This window comes from Nicotiana tomentosiformis, chromosome 4, assembly GCF_000390325.3.
Source record: "Nicotiana tomentosiformis chromosome 4, ASM39032v3, whole genome shotgun sequence".
NCBI classification, from domain to species: domain Eukaryota; kingdom Viridiplantae; phylum Streptophyta; class Magnoliopsida; order Solanales; family Solanaceae; genus Nicotiana; species Nicotiana tomentosiformis.
Window position 1 is genome coordinate 50,573,419 of NC_090815.1, and position 24,783 is coordinate 50,598,201.

The window sequence follows — 24,783 nt, forward strand, 5'->3', positions numbered from 1 at the left end:
GGATAGATGAATTGTTTAATCAATTGCAGGGTGCTAAGTACTTCTCCAAGATTGATTTAAGATCCGAGTATCACTAATTGAAGATCAGGGAGCAGGATATTCCGAGAACAGCTTTCAGGACCCGGTATGGGCACTTTGAATTTTTGGTGATGTTTTTTGGGCTAACAAATGCCCCAGCATCTTTCAGGGTTCTTATGAACCGAGTCTTCAAACCTTTCCTTGACTCCTTCGTAATAGTGTTTATTGACGATATCCTTGTATATTCGCGAAGTCGAGAGGACTATGTCGATCATCTCTAGACAGTTTTGTAGACCCTGTATCATCACCAGTTATATGCGACGTTTTTGAAATGTGAATTTTCATTTTAATTTGTCACGTTCTTGGGTCATGTTGTCTCTAGAGAAGGAATTGAGGTTGATCCACAGAAGATTGCAGTTGTGAAGAATTGGCCTAGACCTACTACCCCAACTGAGATTCACAGTTTCTTGGTCTTACTTGGATATTTACAGGAAGTTTATGGAGGGTTTCTCCACTCTTGCCTCTTCCTTGACTAAATTGACGCAGAAGGAAGTTAAGTTCCAATGGCTAGATGTTTGTGAAGGAAGCTTGCAGGAATTGAAATCAAGATTGACTACGACACCAGTTTTGACTCTTCCAGACGGTACAGGTGGGCTTGTGGTATATTGTGATGCTTCAAGAATTCGAACTTGGGTGTGTATTAATGCAACATGGCAAGTTTATAGCTTATGCATCTAGGCAACTCAAGAATCATGAAAAGAATTATCCAACACATAACTTAGAGCTTGCAGCGGTGGTCTTTGCATTGAAGATTTGGCGTCATTATTTGTATGGGGTCCATGTGGATATATTCACGGACCATAAGAGCCTTCAATATAGTTTCAAACATAAGGAATTGAATCTGAGGCAGAGGAGATGGTTGGAGTTACTCAAAGATTACGACATCGATGTTCTGTATCATCCAGGGAAGGCTACTGTTGTGGCGGATGCTCTAAGCCAGATATCTATGGGTAGTTTGGCTCACTTGGAGGCATATCAAAGGCCGTTGGCCAAGGAGGTTCATCGGTTGGATAGTTTGGGAGTTCGTCTTGCGGAATCTAGTAAAGGAGGGGTAATTGTGCAAAATAGAGCTGAATCGTCGCTTGTGGTGGAAGTCAAGGAGATGCAATTCAATGATCCATTCTTGGTAAAACTGGAGGAGGGGATTCATAAATATAAGACCATGGCCTTTTCTCTTGGCGTGGATGATGGTACCCTAAGGTACCAAGGGCATCTATGTGTTCCAAATATGGATGTTCTCCGGTGAAAGAATCATGACTGAGGCTCACACTTCTAGGTATTTCGTGCACCTGGGTTCTACAAAGATGTATCATGATCTTAGGGAAGTCTATTGGTGGAATGATATGAAGAGGAATGTAGTGGACCTTGTGGTGAGATGTCCAAATTATCAGCAAGTGAAGGCCGAGCACCAAAGGCCTGGTGTGTTGGCACAGAACATAGAAATTCCAATGTGGAAGTGGGAAATGATTAACATGGACTTTGTGGTAGGACTACCTCGCACTCCTCATAAGTTTGACTCGATTTCGGTGATTGTGGATCGACTCACGAAATCAGCACACTTCTTGCCAATTAAGGCTACGACACAGCGGAACAGTATGCTTAGTTGTATATCAAATAAATAGTCAGGTTGCATGGCACTTTGGTTTTCATAATTTCTAATCGAGGGGCACAGTTCACGGCCAATTTTTGGAAGACATTTCAGTAAGGTTTGGGTACTTAGGTGAATCTTAGTACAACCTTTCACTCGCAGACTGACAGGCAGGCAGAGCGGACTATTCAAACGCTTGAGGATATGTTGCACACTTGTGTTCTTGACTTCAAAGGTAGCTGGGATGATCATTTGCCGCTCATAGAGTTTGCCTACAACAACAGTTATCATGCCAGCATTCAGATGGCGCCGTTCGAGGCTTTATATGGTAGGAGATATAGATCTCCCATTGGGTGGTTCGAGATTGGGGAAGCGGAGTTGATAGGGCCAGACCTCGTGCATCAAGATATGAAAAAATTTAAGATCATTAAGGAGCGATTAAAAACTGCTCAGAGTCATCAGAAGTCCTATTCAGATGTTCGTCGTAGGGATTTGGAGTTAAAGAAGATGATTGGGTATTCTTGAAGGTTTCCCCTATGAAGGACATAATGCGGTTCGGTAAGAAATGGAAATTGAGTTCGAGGTATGTCGGACCGTACAAAATCATTCAAAGGATTGGCCAGGTAGCTTACAGGCTAGAACTACCTCTAGAGATATCCTTGGTGCACCCGGTATTTCATGTATCCATATTGAAGAAGGTGGTTGGAGATCCATCGCTTATTGTTCCAGTTGAGACTATTGAGGTTAATGAAGAATTGACTTATGAAGAAATTCCAGTTGCCATTCTTGATAGGCAAGTTCGAAAGTTGAGGAACAAAGAAATTGCCTCCGTGAAAGTATTATGGCGAAACCAACAAGTCGAAGAGGCCACCTAGGAGGCCGAGGAAGAAATGAAGAGGAAGTACCCTAATTTATTTAAATAGCTATGTAATTGTATCTATGATGTTAAGAGCTAATTGTTTGCAAATCATATTTTCCCTGGTTCAACCTATATTAAGAATACTCTTTCTTGGTAATGCAATGGTTATGGCATTGTTACCGGTGTTGTTTCCATATTATTTTGCATCGTTGTGTTGTGGTTGTGATGTTAGGATTAGTTTCTGGGATTTTCTGACAGGTAGATAGGCCCAGTTACAGGGGAAAATCTGGCGAAAAGTTTTGAAATTTGGGGAGTTAGTCAAAAATTTGGGAACTGTTGGTGTGTGTCATAGCAGCTGAGTCGCATTGGTTTCTAATGGCGGATTTTAGCCCTCATTCGAGGACGAATGATATTAAGAGGGGGAGGATGTAAGGCCCCGTAAATAAATTTGCCTAAAAATATGGGGTTTCGTGGTGACGAATGATACAAACTTTGTTGTTTTTGTTTTGGCTTTTCTTCTATTGTTTCACTTTTTTTTTTTTGTCATTTTTCATTTTTTTTATGAAGTACATTGGTTCCAAAAGAGGGGAAAACAAAGAAATATAAACAAGGTTTCAAAGGACTAACTATGGTTGACCAGTATTTGGGTAGCGAGAATGATAGCCTTTTGTAAGGCCCCATAAAGATTTTTGCCTAAAAACCTGGGGTTCGGACTTTTTGGGTTGAACAGTGCGCAGGGGAGTAAAGGAAAATTTTTGCTAGAAAAAGACATTTATGCGGCCCACTATGCGGCTGCAGAATCACTTTGTGGGCCGCAAAATGGCAGCAGAGTGAAGCAGAAAACAGGACAAGTTTGGATTATATTGTGCGGTCCACTATGCGATCCCAAAACCATTTCGCGGTCCGCACATCGACCGCGGAACCAGCATGAAAATTTCCAGAGAAAAGTTCAGTGGTGCATTATGTGACCACAGAATAGGTCTGCAGACCGCATACTAGTCGCAGAGTGGGGCAGCCTTGCCCAGTTTCGGAGGGCCAATTGTGCGGCCGATTTGCGAACCACATATCCATTCTGCGGTCACTCTGCTATTGCAGATTTGTGTTTCAGAGCTTCATTTTTCTGGTTTTATAAATCCAACCCCATTCTTATAAAACACTGTTAAGGGTCATTTTAGAAGGTTCAAACTTGCATTTTAGAGAGAGAGAAAGGTGGTCTAGAGTGAGAAGAGGAGTTCTATGCCATTTGTTCATCAATCTTTGTTCAAACCTTGAAGATTTCTCTAGAGTAACTGATAAGGTCTTCAATCAAAAGGTAAGATTCTACACCCTAACCCTTAATTTCGAAATTTAACTAAAAATGGGCAATTAGTAAAGCAATTCTTGGGTGTGAGAGTTGTTTATTTTACATGCACGTACCATGTAGGGTAGTGGGAGGATTATTGGGCTCTTTTGGGTGAACTTTGGGTAGTGAGGTGAAAGAATCCACCATAGGAGATCCTTAAAACCCTAATGCACACCTAGTGTTTGATAAAATGCTTAAGTGAGCTGAAACTATGAAGTCCTTCCTAATTTGTGTTCAATTTTGCTATATCTTTAAATAGAAAGAAGTGGCTAGATAATGATTGAAAGTGGAATTGTGAGCATGAATTATGAAGTACGGCCAATATGCCAAGCATGTTATTGTGTTATGGCCGATGATGCTAATAAAATGAATAACTTGTAAATAAATATGAACTAAGTGGTAAATGCTCTTAATAATAAATGCCTTTGGAGTATCGTTTAACCACCGAGGAAGAGTAGGTCAAAACAACCTAACCCCAAAATTACACGTGCCGGTGTAGGAGTGACTGAGGGGTAAATCCCCATGTTAAGGCGATGAGATTGTTTCCCCTTATATAGGATGAGATTGGTGTATTGAGATGTTTTCCCCTTAAATGGGATGCGATTATTGCTAGCGAGATGTGATGTGATGTCGATCTACACGGCATTGTGTTGAGAAGGCTTAGCCGATCCAGCTGAGATCGGACACCATGCCACGCACATGGTGGTATTGTGAGTGTACGTCTCGAGGTGAGATGGCTTAGCCGGTCGGTCTGAGATCGGACTCCGTGTTGAAACACGGTGGTGTGTCAGTGCTAAAGATCTCCTAACTTAAATTACCAAGACCTATTTGAACCTTAACTTGACAATTTGATACTGTTTGAGTCTTTTACTGATTTTATGTTTTATTCTCCGTTTACTGTTGCTCGTTCTATTGAGAGGGTATTTAGTTTTACAAACTAGTACTATTCCATATGTACTAATGTTCCTTTTGCCGGGGGCACTGCATCTTTAATGGATGCATGTGGTTCCATAGCATGTGGTATTGATCAGTGATAGCAGCACACCCTCTCCTCAGCTGATTTGGTGAGCCCCGCTTCATTTCGGGGTCCTGTATCTTTTATCCTTTGTTTTGTACATAGCATTTTGAGGTATAGCCGGGGCCTTGTTGTCGGCGCTGTCATAGCACTCCTGTGTTCCTGTTAGAGGCTCCGCAGACATAGTGTGAGTTGTATCTATTTTTGGGAAGGTTAAACTTAAAATATTGTAATTGTGTCATATGTTCCACTTTAACTATAACTGTACAACGTAATGTTTTGAAGACATGTTAATGACGTAACTAATGGAAATGAACCGGTGTTGTTCACATGACTTCTTACTGACTATTTAATGAAATGCATTCTTCTCATTATTTGTGGGTGAGTTGGGTAGACGGCACTGTGCAGGCTTGCTCGACCGAGGTAACTCTGTTGAGCATCGGTCGCGCTCCCCGAGGTCGGAGTGTGACACCTTTCTTCATCCCAAGCTGAGAATGCTAAGTATAAAAATGCCCCAACAGAGGAATGTCAGACATAGTATCTCTTGATAGCATCTGCGTTGATGGATATATCTATCACCTTTCCTTCTATATCTGCCAAGTGTAGAGCTTCTTTTGATAATACTTTTTCGATGAGGTAAGGACCTTGCCAATTCAGGATCCTACCTCGAATTGTCTTGGGCACACTTTCTTATTGTATGCGCGTGCCATTATTTGTTGGTATAACTGACAAAAACAATCTGCCGCCAAACGCTTATCATCAATCAAACTCAATTGTTCCAATCGGGACTTGACCTAATCAGTGTCTTCGATCCCTTCTTCAATAATGATTTAGAGAGAGGGAATCTCAACTTCAACAGGTATGACTGCTTCAGTGCCATAAACCAACAAGTAGGGTGTTGCGCCAACTAAGCAAAAGGCAGTTTCTCGTACCATTTTTCCATACCCTTGGACCATCTTCCTAAGAATCTTCTTGATGTTCTTATTCGTAGCTCCATTAGCTTTGGGCCGGTTAGGAGTAGAATTGCGATGCTCAATTTTAAATTGTTCATATACCTCCTTCATGAGATGACTATTCAAATTAGCAGTATTATCTGTGATAATGGATTTTGGAGCCGAAACGACAAATGATGTTGGAGTGAACAAAGTCTACTATTGCTTTCGTGGTGACTGCTTTCAACGTAATAGCTTCCACCCATTTGGTGAAGTAATCAATTGTAACCAAGATGAATTTGTGCCCATTTGAAGCTTTTGTCTCGATTGGTCCAATGATGTCCATTCCCCAAGCAACAAAAGGCGAAGGAGCAGACATAGGATACAACTCTAAAGGAGGCGAGTGAATCAAATCACTATGAATTTGACACTGGTGGCACTTGCGAACAAAACGAAAGCAATCTCGCTCCATAGTAAGCCAATAATATCCTGCCAGAAGGATTTTCTTTGCTAGGACATATCCATTCATGTGCAGACCACATACTCTCGAATGCACTTCCTTCATAATCATTTCAGCTTCTTTGGCATCCACACATCTCAACAAATTCAAATTTGGAGTCCTTTTGTATAGGATTTCCCCACTCAAAAGGAAACCATTAGAGAGTCGCCTAATAGTTATATTTTGATCCATATTGGCATGTTTCGGATATTCTCTTGTTTTCAGAAACTGTTTAATATCACGGTACCATGGTTCACCATCCGGTTCTACTTCAATTGTGTTGCAATAACCATGTTGATCCCGAAGTTGAATTTCTAATGGTTCAATGTGAGTATTACCCGAATATGGAAGCATTGAGGCCAGGGTAGCCAAGACATCAACTAATTTATTATGAAACTGGGAATGTACCTGAAATCGATGAATTTGAACATTTTACTAACATCCTCCACACATTGTCTATATGGAATGAGCTTAATTTCTCGAGTCTCCCAATCACCTTGAGCCTACCCAATAAGCAAATATGAATCTCCCATCACCAACAGTTCATGCAAATTTAAATTTATTTCCATGTTCAGACCCATGATGCAAGCTTCATATTCTACCGTGTTATTGGTACAGAAGAAATGAAGTTGCACCGTGACAGGGTAATGTTGCCCAGTAGGTGATACAAGAATTGCCCCATCAAAGTAGAGTTTCCAAATTTGATTGTCATCTTGGACTACTTCTTCAACTAAATTAACCTCTTCATCTGGGAAGTATGTGTTCAAATATCCATACTCATCATCAACCGGGTTTTCTGCCAGATGATTAGCCAAAGTTTGTGCCTTCATGGCAGTACGGGTGACATAAACAATATCAAACTCTGTGAGCAAGATTTGCCACTTTGCCAATATGCAGGTTGGCATCGGTTTTTGAAAGATGTACATTAGGGGATCCATTCGGGATATGAGGTAAGTTGTATAGGCCAAAAGATAATGCCGATGTTTCTGGGCGATCCAGATTAAGGCACAACTTGTCCTTTCCAAAAGAGTGTATTTGTTCTTATAAGTGGTGAACGTTTTGCTCAAATAATAGATTGCTTATTCCTTTTTGCCTGTGGCATCATGTTGACCCAGAGCACAACTAAAGGAACTATCCATTACTAAAAGATATAAAAACAAAGGCCTACCAGGTTCCGGTGGGACCAAAATATGGGGATTTAACAAATATTCCTTAATCTTGTCAAAAGCTTTTTGGCACTCAGTTGTCCATTTGATATCAGCATTCTTTTTCAACAACTTGAAAATAGGCTCACATGTGGTTGTAAGCTGTGCGATGAACCTGCTGATGTAGTTCAATCTAAGGCTCCATAAGTTTTTGCAAAGGAAAAATAATGTTTCGTGGTGCCGAACTGGAATGTTTCAAACTTTTTGGGTTGAGCAATGCAGTGGAAAGTAAAGGACAAATATGGGCAGAAGAAATGCACTTCTACGGCCCACTATGCGGCCATAGAATCACTCTGCAGATCGCATAATGGTTGCAGAGTGAGACAGTCTTTTGGGCCATTTTTTACGTCATTTTGGCGGCCCATTATGTGACCACAAAACCATTTCGCGGGCTGCACTCTAATCGCATATCCAGCTTTGAGATTTTTTGGAGGGAGGTTCTGCGACGCATTATGCGACCGCAAAACAGGTCTGTAGGCCGCATAATGACCACAAACCAAGTTAGATTTGCCCAGTTCTGGAGGGCAATTATGCGGCCTATTCTGCGGACCACATAAGCATTATGCGGTCCTATATGCGACCGCATACCCTGTTTCGAAGCTTCATTTTTGGGTTTTTATAACCCGACCCTACTTCGATAAAACATATGCCATAGTCCAATTTGAGCAAATTTCTGATACTTTTAGAGTGAGAAAGAGAGCTTAGTGTGGGGGAGTAAGCTTCAACCTATTATCCATCAATTCTTTCTCAATCATTGAGGATTAACAAAGAAAGTCTTCAACCTAAAGGTAAGATTCTACACCCTAGCCCTTAATTTCAAAATTTATCTAAGAATGGGTAATTAGCAAGACAATACTTGGGTATGGGAGTTGTTATCTTGCATGCATGTGTTATCAAAGAATGTGGGAAGGTTGTGAGATACAAATGGTAGAGAATGGGTTGGGAAATGATAGAATATTTCACAAAAGGGACTTAAAAACATTAATGCACACCTAGTGTTTGATAATGTGCTCAAATGAGCTAGAATCATGACCATCTTCCTAATTTTGGTCCAACTTGTTATATTTCTAAAATCGATCGAAGTTGCTAAGAATTCCGGAACGTTATAGAGTTTAAAGGAAGCTCAATTGAAGTATGTTGGATAAACCCCCTTCTGGTATATCGGCACTAACGATCACCCAACCTAATAACATGGAAATTGACTTGAAAACTTATGTGATCCTTAACTTGATGTTTTAGTATTATTTGAAGCTCTTATTGAATTCTTGATTGTTCCCCCTTTTATTATTATTCATTCTTTTGAGATGGTGTTTAGTTTTACATACTAGTACTATTCGACAGTACAATATCCCTTTTGCCAGGGGCGCTGCATCTTTAAATGGATGTAGGTAGTTCCATAGTAGGCAGTGTTGATCAACGATAGTGGTACATCCTCTTCCCAGCAGACTTGGTGAGCCCCACTTCATCCCGGGGTCAAGCATTATATCTTTTGTTCATATTATTATCACGTCTCGAGGTATAGCCGGGGCCTTGTTGCCGGCACTATCATAACACTCTTTTGTATCTTTTATAGGCTCCATAGATATTATGTGGGTTGTACATGGGTGCTAGAAAAGTCAAACAAGTTATGTTGTGTTTTGATCACTTGTTCCACTAAAACTATAAGAATATGTTTATTTTGAGACTTTAAAAATGAAGTAGCAAATGGAAAGGATTGGTATTGCAGACATGATCACTTTATTGTTTGATTAATGAAAATATGTATTTTCTTTATTCATAGATGAGTTTGGGTAGAAGAAAATCCAACAAGCTTGCTCGGCCGGGTTCACACGGTTGAGCATCGGCCGCGCTCCCCGAGTTTGGGGCGTGACATTCAACCTCCCGAGTAAACTCATGACTTCTATTTTGTTCTTCGGGGGAGGCAGCTCTCGAATGGTCTTTATCTTGGAGGGATCTAACTCAATGCCTCTTCTACTAACTATACAACCCAAGAGCTTCCCAAAAGGATCTCCAAATGCACATTTGGCTGGATTGAGTTTGAGATTGTACCTTCGTAGCCTTTCGAAGAACTTTTTCAAGTCTTGCACATGAGCAGCTTGTGTTCTGGACTTAATGATCACATCGTCAACATACACTTCAATCTCTTTGTGCATCATGTCATGGAATATGGTAGTCATGGCCCTCATGTCAGTTGCCCCTGCATTCTTCAACCCAAATGGCATGACCCTATAACAATACGTTCCCCATAGAGTGGTGAAGGCAGTCTTTTCTGCATCTTCTTCGTCCATCAGAATTTGGTGATACCCGACGTAACAATCCACAAAAGATTGGATCTCATTTTTAGCATAATTTTCAACAAGGATATGAATATTGGTAAGGGAAAGTTGTCCTTTGGACTTGCTTTGTTTAAATCCCTATAGTCAGCACAAACTCTGATTTTCCCATCCTTCTTTGGCACTGGCACAATATTTTCTAACCATGTAGTATATCGGACGACCCTAATCACATTTGCACTTAGTTGCTTCGTGATTTCTTCTTTAATGTTATCACTCACGTCTATCTTAAACTTCCTTTGTTTTTGCTGGATTGGTGGAAAATTAGGATTTATGGGAGGCTTATGAACCACTAAATCGGCACTCAGACCCGGCATGTCATCATACGACCAAGAAAATACATCTATGTACTTGAACAAAACTTGAATTATGGCATCTCTAGTATTTTGTTCCGTATGAATGCTTATCTTTGTTTCTCTAGTATCTTCAGGACTTCCTCGATTAATTGCCTCAGTTTCCATTAAATTAGGCTTAGGCTTATTCTCAAATTGATCCAATTCCCTTTTTATTTCCTTAAAAGCCTTATCTTTATCATACTCAACTTCTTGATTCATTATTTCAAGATTAGACAACTTCTTAAGATCTGGGTGTGAATTTTGCTTGCATGTCATGTTTTTAACGCCAGCATTAACGAAACTGAAAATTATAAGAAATTAACAAAAATTATGGAAAGGAAAAAACATAATTTTACTATGAAACTGGAACTTCATATCATTGAATTTGAAAGGATAGAAGAATTAACATCAAAGCAAAGCAATTAAACTAAAATATCTGGATTATAACCCTGAAAATAATCCAAATACAGAAAAAGCAACAAAACAGACTACCAAGACTCATTCCTGATGGGAAGCAGAGTTGCTTCCCAGTTGTTGAGCGAGGTATCTGGACCAATCAACTGAACACTTGCACTGCTAGGGCACTCACCAACTTGGACCATATTGATCTCATAGAACATCTCCTTGAGACCCTGGCAAACTTCATCAATGTCATCCTGAGTAGAAGGATTTTGGACTTCTTCAAATTGTGGCCTACCTGCATGCTTGACCCATAGCAACGCATAAACACTTCTCACATTGCATATATGCCACCCCCAACATATATAACACGTAGTATATAAACACAATTACATCTTAATTTCCTCAAATCAAGGTTAACCAAGACACTTACCTCTTTTCGGCACAAATCAACCCTCCAATACCGCTGTCACGACCCTTAATTCTCACCCAAGGTAGTCGTGATGGCACCTAGTCTCTAAGACTAGGTAAGCTGAACATACAAGAGAATCTGACAAAAATAATGAATAAGAACATTAAATAAAGCAGATAAGAGTCATAATAAATTCAATACTGAATAACAATTACAATATTCCCAAAACCCGATGAAACTGAGTCATAAGCTCTAAAATGAACACTAGAAGTCTCAAAATACAATACAGTTTTGAACAGAAAATAAACAACAGTACAACCAAAAGCAGAAGGTGACTCCGAGGCCTGCGAGCGTCAACCAGGTATACCTTGAAGTCTCTGAAGTAACTGATCAAATCACTGGCGTTTGGCACGAGCAGATGTAGCTGGATCTGCACAAAAATGCGGAGAAGCGTAGCATGAGTACACCACAACGGTACCTAGTAAGTATCAAGCGTAAACTCGATAGAGTAGTAACGAGGTCAGGTCAAGACACTTACTAGACATAGGAACCTATGCAGGATATTGATATAATCTAACAATAGAAAAAAAGGCAATTAAATGACAATAATTGCCTTACATTTAGGCAATTAAAGGACAATAATTGCCTTACATTTACAATAAAAGACACCTACTCATCGTGTGAGCCTTACATTTAGATATTTTTGAAAACATTCCGAAATAGCTACATGCATTTTAGTCCCGTTATCTCACCGCGTGGCTTCGAGTTATTTCCTTGCTAGCAACACGCGTATAAATCTCACCATATCATGTTGCATGCACATCAACCCCTATCCTTATACTTCCACATGTACATCAATATCACAACATAATAATCAACTCGCACCACATATGCCCATATGCCACAACATTTCCAAAATCAAGAATACCAATGTACCACAAAATATAGCCTACTGCTCAACCATAATGTCTACAAGAATCTCAATAAGAACAAAATGAATGATAAATACTCAACAAGGAAAGATATAGAAATAATCAACAACTTCAACCTAAATATTTTAATAGCTTTCATGACTTCAACCTCAATAACTCAAAATGAAGATATTCCCACGAAATGGCAACTTCCAATTTAAGTGTATAACATAAGCTTAACAATGAAAGCGGTAGTGTAAAATAACAACTATGAGAGTAACTCAACACGAAGAGACATCATGTAATAACAACTTCAATTAAGGCATATAAGAGCAAATTTGTCAATAAAAGATAGAAAATGTGCTAACAACATCAAATAAAGCATGTAAGAGTAAACTTAACAATGGAAGATATAACATGTTATGACAGATTTCAATTAAAATGCATGAAAGAAACCTAAGAGTCTAGACAGGTCAAAATACCACATATAAGCCCATGTACACACTCCTCACCTCATGTACATATCTTCCACACAATTCAAATAACGAAATCACCATAAATCCTAAGGGGTAGTTCCCCCACACAAAGGCAAGATACTTACTTCAATTAGGCCAAATCAACACTCAAAAATAACTTTTCCCTTAAAACTCGCCTTTGTACGGCTCAAATCTAACCAAAAATGACTTAACAACATCAAACAATGTAAGAGAAATCAATTACGATAGATAAAGCTATGACCTTTACACAATTCCCCAAAAGTCAAAAAAGTCCACCCCGGGCTTGCCCGGTCAAAACCCAAGTCCAATGGTAGATCTTGACTATCCATAACCCCATGAGTCTGTATATGTGTTTTGTTTTCAAATTCCGAGTCCAATTCGACTTTCAAATCCCAAATTTTCATTTTTGAAAACTTAGACAGAAATCCTCAAAATTTCTCTTTGATTCTAATACATTTGATATTAAATCTCATATATAATCATGAAATATCGTCGGAAATTGATTAAAACTACTTACCCAATGATTGTAAGTGAAAGATCCCCTCTCAAAATCGCCTCCTACCGAGTCTAGGGTTCTAAAATGAGAGAAATCAGAAGAAATCTCATTTTCCAGCCCTTTGTTCAGTTGCAGATGTCGCAATTGCGAAGAAAACCTTGCAATTGCGGCTCCTAAAAGCCTAAGAGGAAGTCGCAAATGCGACACTGGGTCCCCAATCCCATCGCAAATGCGACAAAGTTATCGCAAATGCGAGCCTACCCTTATCCAGTCCATCTTTGCAATTGCGATTCTGGTGTCGCAAACGCGACACCTGAGATCCCCCCTGCTATGATCGCAATTGCGTTGTTGGTGTTTGCAATTGCGACACCTGAGACACCAGCAGACCAGTAACCTGTAATTGGGTCCAAACCTTTCTAAAACACGTCCGAAATTCACTCGAGCCCTCTGGGCTCCAAACCAAACATCCACACAAGTCTAAAACATCACATGAACTCAATCATGCGATCAAAACACAAAATAATATCTAGAACTACGAATCATACATCAAAACACGTGAATTTAAAAAGAAATGCAAGAACCTCTTAAATAGCAAGCAAGTGTCTGAATTCTATCAAACCAACTCCAAATGACACCAAATTTTGCACACAAGTTAAAAATAGCAAAACGGACCTATTCTAAGTTACAAAACAAAATTCCGAACCCGATAGCCAAAAATGCTACCTACATTCAGACTTGTAAAATACTTCTGAACCTCAAATTGCCAACTTTTGGCAAAACAAGTCAAATCAACCTAGGGACCTCCGAATTTGATTTTGGGCATACTCTCATGTTCAAAATCACGATATGAGCCTATCGAAGTCATCAAAACACCGTTCTAGGATTGTCTTGACAAAAGTCAAACTTTGGCCAACATTTCCAACGTAGGCTTCTAAACCAAGAACCAAAGGATCCAAATCAACCCAAAACTTTCCCAGAACAAAACTAACGTACCCCGCAAGTCTTAAAACCCCAAACTACACACGTGTAAAGCATCAAAAGGGGAAACGAGGCTCAAATACAAAAAACAACCTATCAGGTCGTTACATTCTCCCCCTCTTAAAACAAACATTCCTCCTCGAACGTGCATAGAGACATACTTGAAGTGGCAAATAGGTATGGATAATGACTTTGCATGTTGTGCTTGGTTTCCCAGGTCGCCTTCTCGACTGGTTGACCCTACCATTGAACCTTCACAGAAGCAATATTATTTTACCTCAACTTCTGTACCTACCTATCCAAGATAGCCACCGACTCCTCATCCTAAGTCAAATCCTTGTCCAATTGGACTGAGCTGAAATCTAATACATGTGACAGATCACCATAATACATCTGGAGCATGGAAACATGAAACACCGGGTGAACTGTCGATAAGCTGGGTGGCAATACAAGCTTGTAGGCCACCTCACCCATTATCTCAAGGATCTCAAAAGGTCTAATATACTTAGGGCTCAGTTTTCCCTTCTTCCCGAACCTCATCCCTTCCTTCATGGGTGAAACTCTGAGCAAAACCCTCTCTCCCACAGTATATGCTACATCACGAGTCCTTCGATCAACATAACTATTGTGCGTGGTACGAAGCCATTCCTGAATCAACTTGACTTTCTCAAATGCATCCCGAACCAAATCAGTGCCCAACAACCTAGCCTCCCTTGGCTCAAACCAACCAATTGGAGAACGACATGACTTCCTATATAAGTCCTCAAAAGGAGCCATCTGAATGCTCGATTGGTAGCTATTGTTGTAGGAAACTCTGCAAGCGGTAGGAACTGATCCCATGAACCTCCAAAATCCATAACACATGCACGTAACATATCCTCCAAAATCTGAATAGTACTCTCAGACTGCCCGTCTGTATGAGGATGGAATGTTGTACTCAGCTAGACCTGTGTGCCTAACTCACATTGCACAACTCTCCAGAATTATGATGTGAACTGCATGCCTCAATCGGAGATAATGGACACCAGTACGCCAAGAAGACGAATAATCTCGCGGATATAGATCTGAGCCAACTGCTCTGAAGAGTAGGTAGTCACAACCAGAATGAAGTGTGAAGACTTTATCAGTCTATCCACAATAACCCATACTGCGTCAAATTTCTTCAAAGTCTGTGGGATCCCAACAACGAAATTCATGGTAATATGCTCCTATTTCCACTCGAGAATCTCAAGTTTCTGAAGCAAACCGCCCAGCCTCTGATGCCCGTACTTCACCTGCTGACAGTTCAAACACCGAGCCACATATTCTACTATGTCTTTCTTCATTCTTCTCCACCAATAGTGATGCGTCAAATCTTGATACATCTTGGCAGCACCCGGACGAATAGAGTACCACAAACTGTTGGGCTCCTCAAGAATAAACTCGCGTAGCCTATCCACATTGGGTACACAAATCCGACCCTGCATCTTCAACACCACATCACCTCCGATAGAAACCTCCTTGGCATTTCCAGACTGCACCATGTCCTTACGAATAAGAAAATGGGGGTCGTCATACCGACGCGCCCTGATGCGCCCATACAAAGAAGACAGAGAAACCATGCAAGCAAGAACCTGGCTAGGCTCCGAAACATCCAACCTCATGAACCAATTGGCCAAAGCCTAAACATCCAATGTTAACTGTGTCTACCCAACTAGAATATATGTAAGGCTAACCATACTCTCAGCCTTCCTACTTAAGGCATCGGCCACCACATTGGCCTTCCCGAGATAATACAGAATGGTGATATCATAGTCTTTTAACAGCTCTAACCACCTCCGCTGCCTCAAGTTTAGATATTGTTTCTTAAACAAGTGTTGTAGACTCCGATGATCTCTAAATACCTCACAAGACACGTCATAGAGTTAGTGCCTCCAAATCTTCAATGCGTGAACAAAGGCTACCAACTCTAGATCATGAACGGGGTAGTTTTTCTCATAGGGCATCAGCTGACCTGAAGCTTAAGGAATTACTCTACCATCCTTCATCATTACACATCCAATTCCAATTTGTAAAGCACCACAACATACTGTATAAGAACCTGATGTTGATGGAAATACCAGAACTGGAGCTGTGGTCAAGGCAGTCTTGAGCTTCTGAAAGCTATCCTCATACTCGTCGAACCACCTGAATGGGGCACCCTTCTGAGTCAATCTGGTCAAAGGAGTTGCGATGGATGAAAACCCATCTACAAAATGGCGATAATAACCAACCAAGCCTAGAAAACTCCGGTTCTCTATAACAGAAGACGGTCCGGATCAACTCTAAAATGCCTCCACCTTCTTTGGATCTACCTTAATCCCCTCACTCGACACCACATGACCTAATAACACCACCGAATCAACCCAAAAACTCACACTTGGAGAATTTTGCGTATACCTTATTTTCCCTCATGGTCTGTAGCACGATCCTCAAGTGCTGCTCATGATCCTCCTGACTAGGAGAATATACCAATATGTCGTCAATGAATATGATGATGAAAGAATCAAGATATGTCTGGAATACATTGTTCATCAAATGCATAAATGTTGCTGGGCATTGGTCAGCCCAAATGACATCACCAGAAACCCATAGTGACCATATAGAGTCCTGAAAGCGATCTTCGAGATATATGAGTCCTGAATCTTCAGCTGATGATACCCTGACCTCAAATCAATCTTCGAGAAAGCTCCAGCACCTTGAAGCTGGTCAAATAAGTCATCAATCCATGGTAATGGTTACTTGTTCTTGACTGTGACTTTGTTTAGCTGCCTATGATCAATACACATCCTCGTAGAGCCATCTTTATTCTTCACAAACAAAACTAGAGCACCCCAAGGCAAGACACTCGACCAGATGAAACCTATATCATGCAACTCCTAAAGTCGCTCCTTCAATTCCTTCAACTCCATTGGTGCCATTTGATATTGGGGGAATAGAAATGGGCTTAGTGCCCAGCACCAGGTCAATACCAAAATTGATATCCCTATTGGGCGACATGCCCGGTAGGTCAGTTGGGAACATATCTGGTAAATCAGTCACTACCGAAACTGACTAAACAATAGGAGTATCAGCACTAACATCCCTCACAAAGGCTATATATGCCTCACACTCCTTCTCAACCATTCTTCGTGCCTTAAGAAAGGACACAACCCTACTAGGAATATAATCTAATGTACCCCTCCACTCCAACCGCGATAAACATGGCATAGTCGATGTCACGATCTTGGCGTGACAGTCCAAAATAGCATGATAGTGCGAAAACCAGTCCATACCCAAGATCATGTCAAAGTCTACCATACTGGGTATCAATAGATCAACTATGGTCTCATAACCACCAATAGTGACTAAACACGACCGATAAACACGGTCTGTAATAATAGAATCTCCCACAAGTGTGGACACATATACTGGAGTACTCAAAGAATCACGTGATATATACAAATACTAAGTAAAGTAAGATGACACATATGAGTAAGAGGAGCCTAGATCAAATAAAACTGAGGCATCCCTATGATATACCGGAACAATACCTGTGATGACTGTGTCTGATGCAACCTCTTCCATCCTATTCGGAAAAGCATAGAATCGGGCCTGGCCTCCCCCTCTACGGTGACCTCTACCTGCCTGACCTCCACCCCTAGCTGGTAGTGCCATGGCCTGTGGACCCTGTGAAATGCGTGGAGCCTGTGTAGTCTATAGAGGTGCACACCTCCTAAGTCTGGGAAAGTTTCTCACCATATGTCTAGTATCACCACACTAAAAACAAGCTCCCGATAGGCGCGGCTACTGAAGTTACCCCATGTAGGAGGTGCAATGGAAAGTGGTTGTGCTTAGTGAGAAACTTGAGACCCCGGAATAGATGAAGCAATGGTAGTAGCTGGAAGTGCTGAATGAGTCGGCGGCTCACATACCCTTTTCCATGATGAACTAAAACTGCAGCGTGGTCACCATTAAATCCTACAGGACCTCGAGGCCTCTTGGCCTCCTTATCTTGGCCCCTCATACATTCCAACATGCGGGCGATCTCCACAACTTGCTGAAATAGAGTATCCATCTCCAACCCCCGAGTCATGATGAATCTAATAACATAATTGAGCCCCTCGATGAATCTACAGACTCACTCTCTGACTGTAGAAACCAAATAAGGTGCATGTCGGGACAACTCACTGAATCTAAGGGCATACTTTGACATTGGCATAGTCCCCTGACGCAGCTGCTCAAACTCTATACGCCATGTATCCTGAAGGGTCTAGGGAACAAACTCTCTCAAAAACATCTCTGAAAACTGAGCCCAAGTAAGTTGGGCTACATTAACTGGCCTACTCTCCTCGTAAGCCTGCCACTCCTAATAGTTGAAATGTAATAAAGGCAATTCTTCTCACCTCCACAATGCCCATGGTGTGGAGAATACGGTGGCACTTGGCCAGACAAGCCTGCTCATCCTCAGTAAATGCGCCACTGTAAGTAGGAGGGTAATACTTCTTGAACCTCTCAAGTCTCAGTTGCTCCTCCTTAAATTCCTCCGGTTTCACCTCAGGGTGAACTGGAATAACAGGATGTGCTGGCAAAACTCCCAGGACCTGATCAACATGGACCCACCGCTCTGGAGTGTGGGCCGAGCCGTGCTCTGAGCTTCTTCCCCAGCCTGTGATATAGCTGGTGCAACCGGAATAATCCCCGCCTAGGCTAAAGTGCCGAACATGCTCAAAGAGTGTGCTAGGGTCTCCTGAAGTCCAAGGGTGGCAACAAGCGCCTCGGGTGCCTGTCCCCCAACAAGACCTACTGGTGGCTCCTTAGTCGCTGCTCGGGCAGGTGCTCTAGCTGCAGCACATGCTCCTCCTCGACCTCTACCCCAGCCCCGACCTCTCATGGATCTAGCAGGGGCGTGGGAGTATGATCCACTAATTCAGCGGTGCGTGTCCTCACCATTTGTGAGGGAATAGAAAGACAAAGACTCAAATTTTGAAATCAACAAATTCGCATGATAAGGAGTCAAAGAAATGGAATTCTCCTTACAATTCTGTAGCCTCTTGAAGATAAGTACAGACGTCTTCGCACCGATCTGCAAGACTCTACTAAACTTGCTTATGACTCGTAGCACCTATGAACCTAAGGCTCTAAGACTAGGTAGTCGTGATGGCACCTAATCTCTAAGACTAGGTAAGCCTAACATACAAGAGAATCTGACAGAAATAATGAATAAGAACATTAAATAAAGCTAATAAGTCTCATAATAACTTCAATACTAAATAACAATTAAAATATTCTCAAAACCCAATGAAACTAAGTAATAAGCTCTAAAACGAACACTAGAAGTCTCAAAAGACAATATTGTTTTGAACAGAAAATAAATAGTAGTACAACAAAAAGCAGAAGGTGACTCTGAGGCCAGCGAGCGTCAAGCAGGTATACCTTGGCATCTCCGAAGTAACTGATCAAATTACTGGCGTCCGACACGAGCAGATATACCTGGATTTGCACAAAATAGTAGAGTAGCATAACATGAGTACACCACAATGTTACCTAATAAGTATCAAGCCTAACCTCGGTAGAAGAGTGATGAGGCCAGGTCAAAATACCAACTAGACATAGAAACCTGTGTAGAATATTGATATGATCTTACAATAGAAAAACATAAAGGCAATTAAAGGATAGTAAAGTAATTTATCAATACAAGGCAAACAATGAAAATAAAGCAACAAATGACAGTAAGAGAGTATATGTGATAAAACAATAAGAAACCAAGTACAATCAAAATACGAGTGGAAAGAAACAAGGAAAACCAGAACAACAACCGATCAATTCATCAAGCCTTTCCAACATAAAATGTACAACAAGAATCATACTGAGGTACAACGCCTCATATTCACATTTCACAATTTACAATCACAATCTTTCCTTATATCGCCGCGTGAGCCTTACATTTAGATATTTTTGAAAATATGTTTCCCGAAATAGCTACACGCGCTTTAAGTAATTCCCTTACTAGCAACACGCGTATAAATCCCACCTTATCACATCGCATGCACGTCAACCCCTATCTTTATACCGCCGCATGTGCATCAATGTCAAAATACAATAATCAAGTCGCACCACACGTGCCCATATCCCATAACATTTCAAAATCAACAATACCAATGTACCACAACATATAGCCCACGGCTCAACCACAATGTGTACAAGAATCGCAATAAGAAGAAAATGAATGAGACATACTCAACAAGGAAAGATATCTCAACAATCAACAACATCAACCTCAATAATTCAAAATGAAGCTTTTTATAACATAAGCATAAAAATGAAAGAGATAGTATGAAATAGCAACTACGTCTGAATGCATGAGAGTAACTCCAACGAAGAGACATCATGTAATAACAACTTCAATTAAGGCAAATAAGAGCAAATTTGTCAATAAAAGATAGAACATATGCTAATAACATCAAATAAAGCTTGTAAGAGTAAACTTAATAATGGAAGATATAACATGTTATGACACATTTCGATTAAAATGCATGAAAGAATCCTAAGAGTCTAGACCGGTCAAAATACCACATATAAGCCTATGTACACACTCCTCACCTCGTGTACACGTCTTCCACATAATTCGAATAATGCAATCAACCCAAATCTTAAGGGGTAGTTCTCCCACACAAAGTTAGGCAAGATACTTGCCTCAACTAGGCCAAATTAACACTCAAAAATAGCTTTTCCCTTAAAACTCGCCTTCGCACAACTCAAATCTAACCAAAAATGACTTAATAACATCAAACAATGCAAGAGAAACTAATTATGTTAGATAAAACTATGACCTTTACACAATTCCCCAAAAGTCAACAAAAGTCAACCCCGGGCTCGTCTGGTCAAAACTCGAGTCCAAGGGTATATCTTGACAACCCATAACCCCACGAGTCTATATATATGACTTTTGTTTTTCTAATCCGAGTCCAATTTGACCCTCAAATCCAAAACTTTCATTTTTCAAACCCTAGACAAAAATCCCCATAATTTCTCTTTCATTCTCATAAATTTGATGTTAAATCTCAAATATAATCATGAAATATAGTTGGAAATTGATTAAAACTACTTACCCCATGATTGTAGGTGAAAAATCCCAAATCGCCTCCTACCGAGTCTATGGTTCTAAAATGAGAGAAATGAGATGAAATCCTATTTTTCCTGCCCTTTGTTCAGTTACAGATGTTGCATTTGCGATACAGGGTTTGCAATTGCAAAGAAAACCTCACAATTGTGGCTCCTGACAACCAAAGGGGAAGTCGCAAATGCGACCCCGTTCCCATCGCAAATGCGAGAAAGTTGTCGCAAATGTCAGCCTGCCCTAATCCAGTCCTTCTATGAAATTGCAATACTGGTATCACAAAAGAGACACCTGAGACCCTCTTCTATGATCTCAATTGTGATGCTGGTGTTCGAAATTGCGACACCTGAGACACCAATACACCAACAACCTGTAATTGGGTTCAAACCTTTCCGAAACACGTCTGAAACTCACCCGAGCCCTCGGGGCTCCAAACCAAACTTTCACATAAGTCTAAAAATATCATATGTTCTCGTTCGTGCGATCAAAACAGAAAAATAACATATAGAACTATGAATCGAACATCAAAATGCATGAATTACAAAAGAAAACTCAAGAACCTCTAGAACTTCAACCAAGCATCTGAATCCTATCAAACCAACTCCAAATGAATCAAAATTTTGCAGACAAGTTACAAATAGCAAAAAAGACCTATTCCAAGTCCCAAAACCAAATTCCAAACCCGATAGAAAAAAACTCAACCTACGGTCAAACTTGGAAAAAACTTCTACACCTCAAATTTTCAACTTTCGTCAAAACAAGTCAAATCAACCTAAGGACCTTCGAATTCGATTCTGGTTATACGCCCAATTCTAAAATCACGATACGAACCTATTGGATTCATAAAAACACCATTTTGGGGTCGTTTTCCCTAAAGTCAAACTTTGATCAACATTCCCAACTTAGGTTTCTAAACAAAGAACCAAATCCAAATCAATCCAAAATCTTCCCGGAACGAAACTAACCAACCTCGCAAGTCATAAAACCACAATTACACATATGTGAAGTATCAAAAGAGGAAACAGGGCTCAAATTCATAAAACTTCTAGTCGGGTCGTTACAACCGCCTTTCCTTTAGCACAAGCCTCCATGCAACTCAAATCTAGACAATTAATAATCAAATAAGTCAAAACGGGCTTTAGAAACTACCCTGGTATCAAAAAGGCTCGATCTTTCACATATTTGAAAAGGTCAACAAAAAGTTAAATCGGGCCAACTTGGTTGAAATCCAAAATCACGACCAACTCTCGATTACCCATTCATCCTGAGTCTAAATATGTTATTTGTTTCGAGATACGACCTCAAATCGAGGTCTAAATCTATAGAATACTAAATCCTAAATTTCTACCCCAAAACCCTATTTCTATCTATAAAATCATAGATTTAGGGATGAAAATATATGAAAATTGATAGAAATTAATCAAAAACAAGTTAAAGTTACTAACATATAAAGCTGAGAAGAAATTGCTCTCCATAATTAACTGAAAGTGTAGTCTAGGTCTCAAAGATGCAATAAAATGAGCAAATCCCAAAATCCCAAACTTTATCCCAGCTGCAGATGTCACAATTGTGAACAGTTGGTCGCAAATGCAAAACAGCCTCTGAGCCACTGACCTCACAATTGCAACCTATGTATCGCAAATGCTGATGTCACAAATGCGACAAACGCCTCGCAAATGCGAAGAAAGGACCATCGCAAAAGCCAGCTAAGCTTCGCAAATTCGATGCTACCCAATTCTTCCCTAGCATAGCAAATGCAAGATAGCACTCACTCACATTTGCAAACAGACGAAGGCAAATGCGATATTTGCAGCACCAGCAATGCATAACTCATAAAAATCAATCTGAAACCAATTCGAAACTCACCCAATTCCCTCGGTACCCATTCCAACCATCCACACAAGTATAATAACATCATACAAACTCGCTCATAAACTCAAAAGATCAAAATAACATCTAAATCACAAATCAAACATCAAAACTCAACGATTTCAAAGTTTATAACTTCAACTTTTCAACTTTTTACAAAAAGCTCCAAAATGGCATCGGGTCACCCGGGACCCCAATCATACATGCGTACAAGTCCAAAAATTATCATACAAACCTACCGAAATCATCAAAATATAGATCCAGGGTCATTTATCAACAATGTTGACCATGGTCAACTCCAACCATTTTTAAGTTCAAATATCAAGTTTTCTTTACAAAATCTCATTTAAACTTTTCGAAAATCAAATAAAGCTATATAAGGTCCCAAGTCACGAAATTGGAAGCTAAAACTCAAAATAATCTATCAAGTCATAATATTCTCCACCTCTAAAAGAACGTTCATCCTTGAACAGACATAAAAATATACCTGAACTGGTAAGAAGATGTTGATATCTACTATTCATATCGGACTCGGACTCCCAAGTAGGCTCCTCAGTTGGCTGACCTTTCCAAAGCACTTTCGTAGAAGAAATATCCTTAGATCTTAACTTTCTAACCTGGCGATCTAGAATAGCTACTGTCTCTTCTTCATAAGACAAATCCTCATCATGTTGCACTTTGATATAGTCCAATACATGCGACTTGTCTTCATGATACTTCCAAAGCATAGAAACATGAAATATCAAATGTACCTTTGCTAGGCTGGGAGGTAATGCAAGCCCGTAAGCAACATCCCCAACTCTCTCTAAGATCTCAAATGGGCCAATACACCTCGGGCTCAACTTGTCCTTCTTCCCAAATCTCATTATGCCCTTCTTACATGAAAATTTCAAAAGTACCTTCTCGTTTTCCATAAAAGTGACATCACGGGCCTTCTTGTCTGCATAACTCCTCTACCTACTCTACGTTGTTCGAAGCCAATCCTGAATCAACTTCACCTTCTCCAATGCATCACGAACCAAGTAAGTACCCAACATCCTACCCTTAGAGGGCCCAAACAACCAATGGGGAAATGGCACTACCTACCATATAAAGCCTCATACAGAGCCATTTGAATACTGGACGGGTAGCTATTATTGTAGGAAAACTGTGTCAATGGTAGAAACTGGTCCTACTAGCCTCCAAAATCAATGACACATGCCCTTAACATATTCTCTAGGATCTAAATAGTTCGCTCGGGCTAGCTGTCCATCTGCAGGTGAAATGTTGTACTGAGCTCTACATGCACACCCAACTCTCGCTGAACAGCTCTTCAAAAGTGCGAAGTGAACTGAGTTCCACGATCCGAAATGATGAAAATGGGCACACCATGAAAACAAACAATCTCTCTAATGTAGATCTGAGCCAACCTATCTGATGTATAAGAAGTCATCACCAGAATTAAATGCAAAGACTTTAGTCAATCAGACCACAATGACCCAAATAACATCTATTTCTTCAAAGTTCGTGACAATCCTACCACAAAGTCCATAGTAATGCGCTCCCACTTCCACTTCGGTATTACCAATATCTAAGTCAAACCACCTGGTTTCCGATGATCATACTTCACCTGTTGGCAAATCAAGCACCGTGAAACATACCCAACAATGTCCGTCTTCATCTTCTGTCACCACTAATACTGCTTCAAGCCACGATCCATTTTTCTGACACCTGAATGTATTGAATACCATGAGCTGTGAGCCTTCTCAAGTATCAATTCCCTCAAGCCATCAACATTTGGAACACAAATCGGGCCCTGAAGTCACATAACACCATCATTACCAGTCATAACCTTCTTTGCTCCCTCTCTCTGCATTGTGTCCTTCAATACCAGCAAATGAGGATCATCAAACTCGCAAGACTTGATACGCTCCAGCAA

General features: G+C 40.4%; 1 protein-coding gene across 1 annotated transcript; it reads right to left on the reverse strand.

Moving 5' to 3' along the window:
* Positions 1–5,712: 5,712 nt before the first annotated feature.
* LOC138909654 (uncharacterized) lies at positions 5,713–7,218 on the reverse strand. Its single transcript, XM_070200865.1, has 3 exons — positions 6,949–7,218; positions 6,035–6,721; positions 5,713–5,940 (listed from the first exon to the last, which is right to left on the reverse strand). The coding sequence occupies exons 1-3, from the start codon at positions 7,216–7,218 to the stop codon at positions 5,713–5,715; spliced, it is 1,185 nt and encodes a 394-aa protein (XP_070056966.1).
* Between the last annotated feature and the right edge of the window lie 17,565 nt (positions 7,219–24,783).

Bases quoted from the DNA above. Each gene is read 5' to 3' on its own strand.
- LOC138909654 (XM_070200865.1), bottom strand. From the start codon at position 7,218: ATGCCAACCTGCATATTGGCAAAGTGGCAAATCTTGCTCACAGAGTTT. The intron at 6,722-6,948 runs GTGCAACTTCAT...CATCGATTTCAG, and splicing joins GGCAACATTACCCTGTCACG to GTACATTCCCAGTTTCATAA. The intron at 5,941-6,034 runs GTAGACTTTGTT...CATCTCATGAAG, and splicing joins CAGTCACCACGAAAGCAATA to GAGGTATATGAACAATTTAA.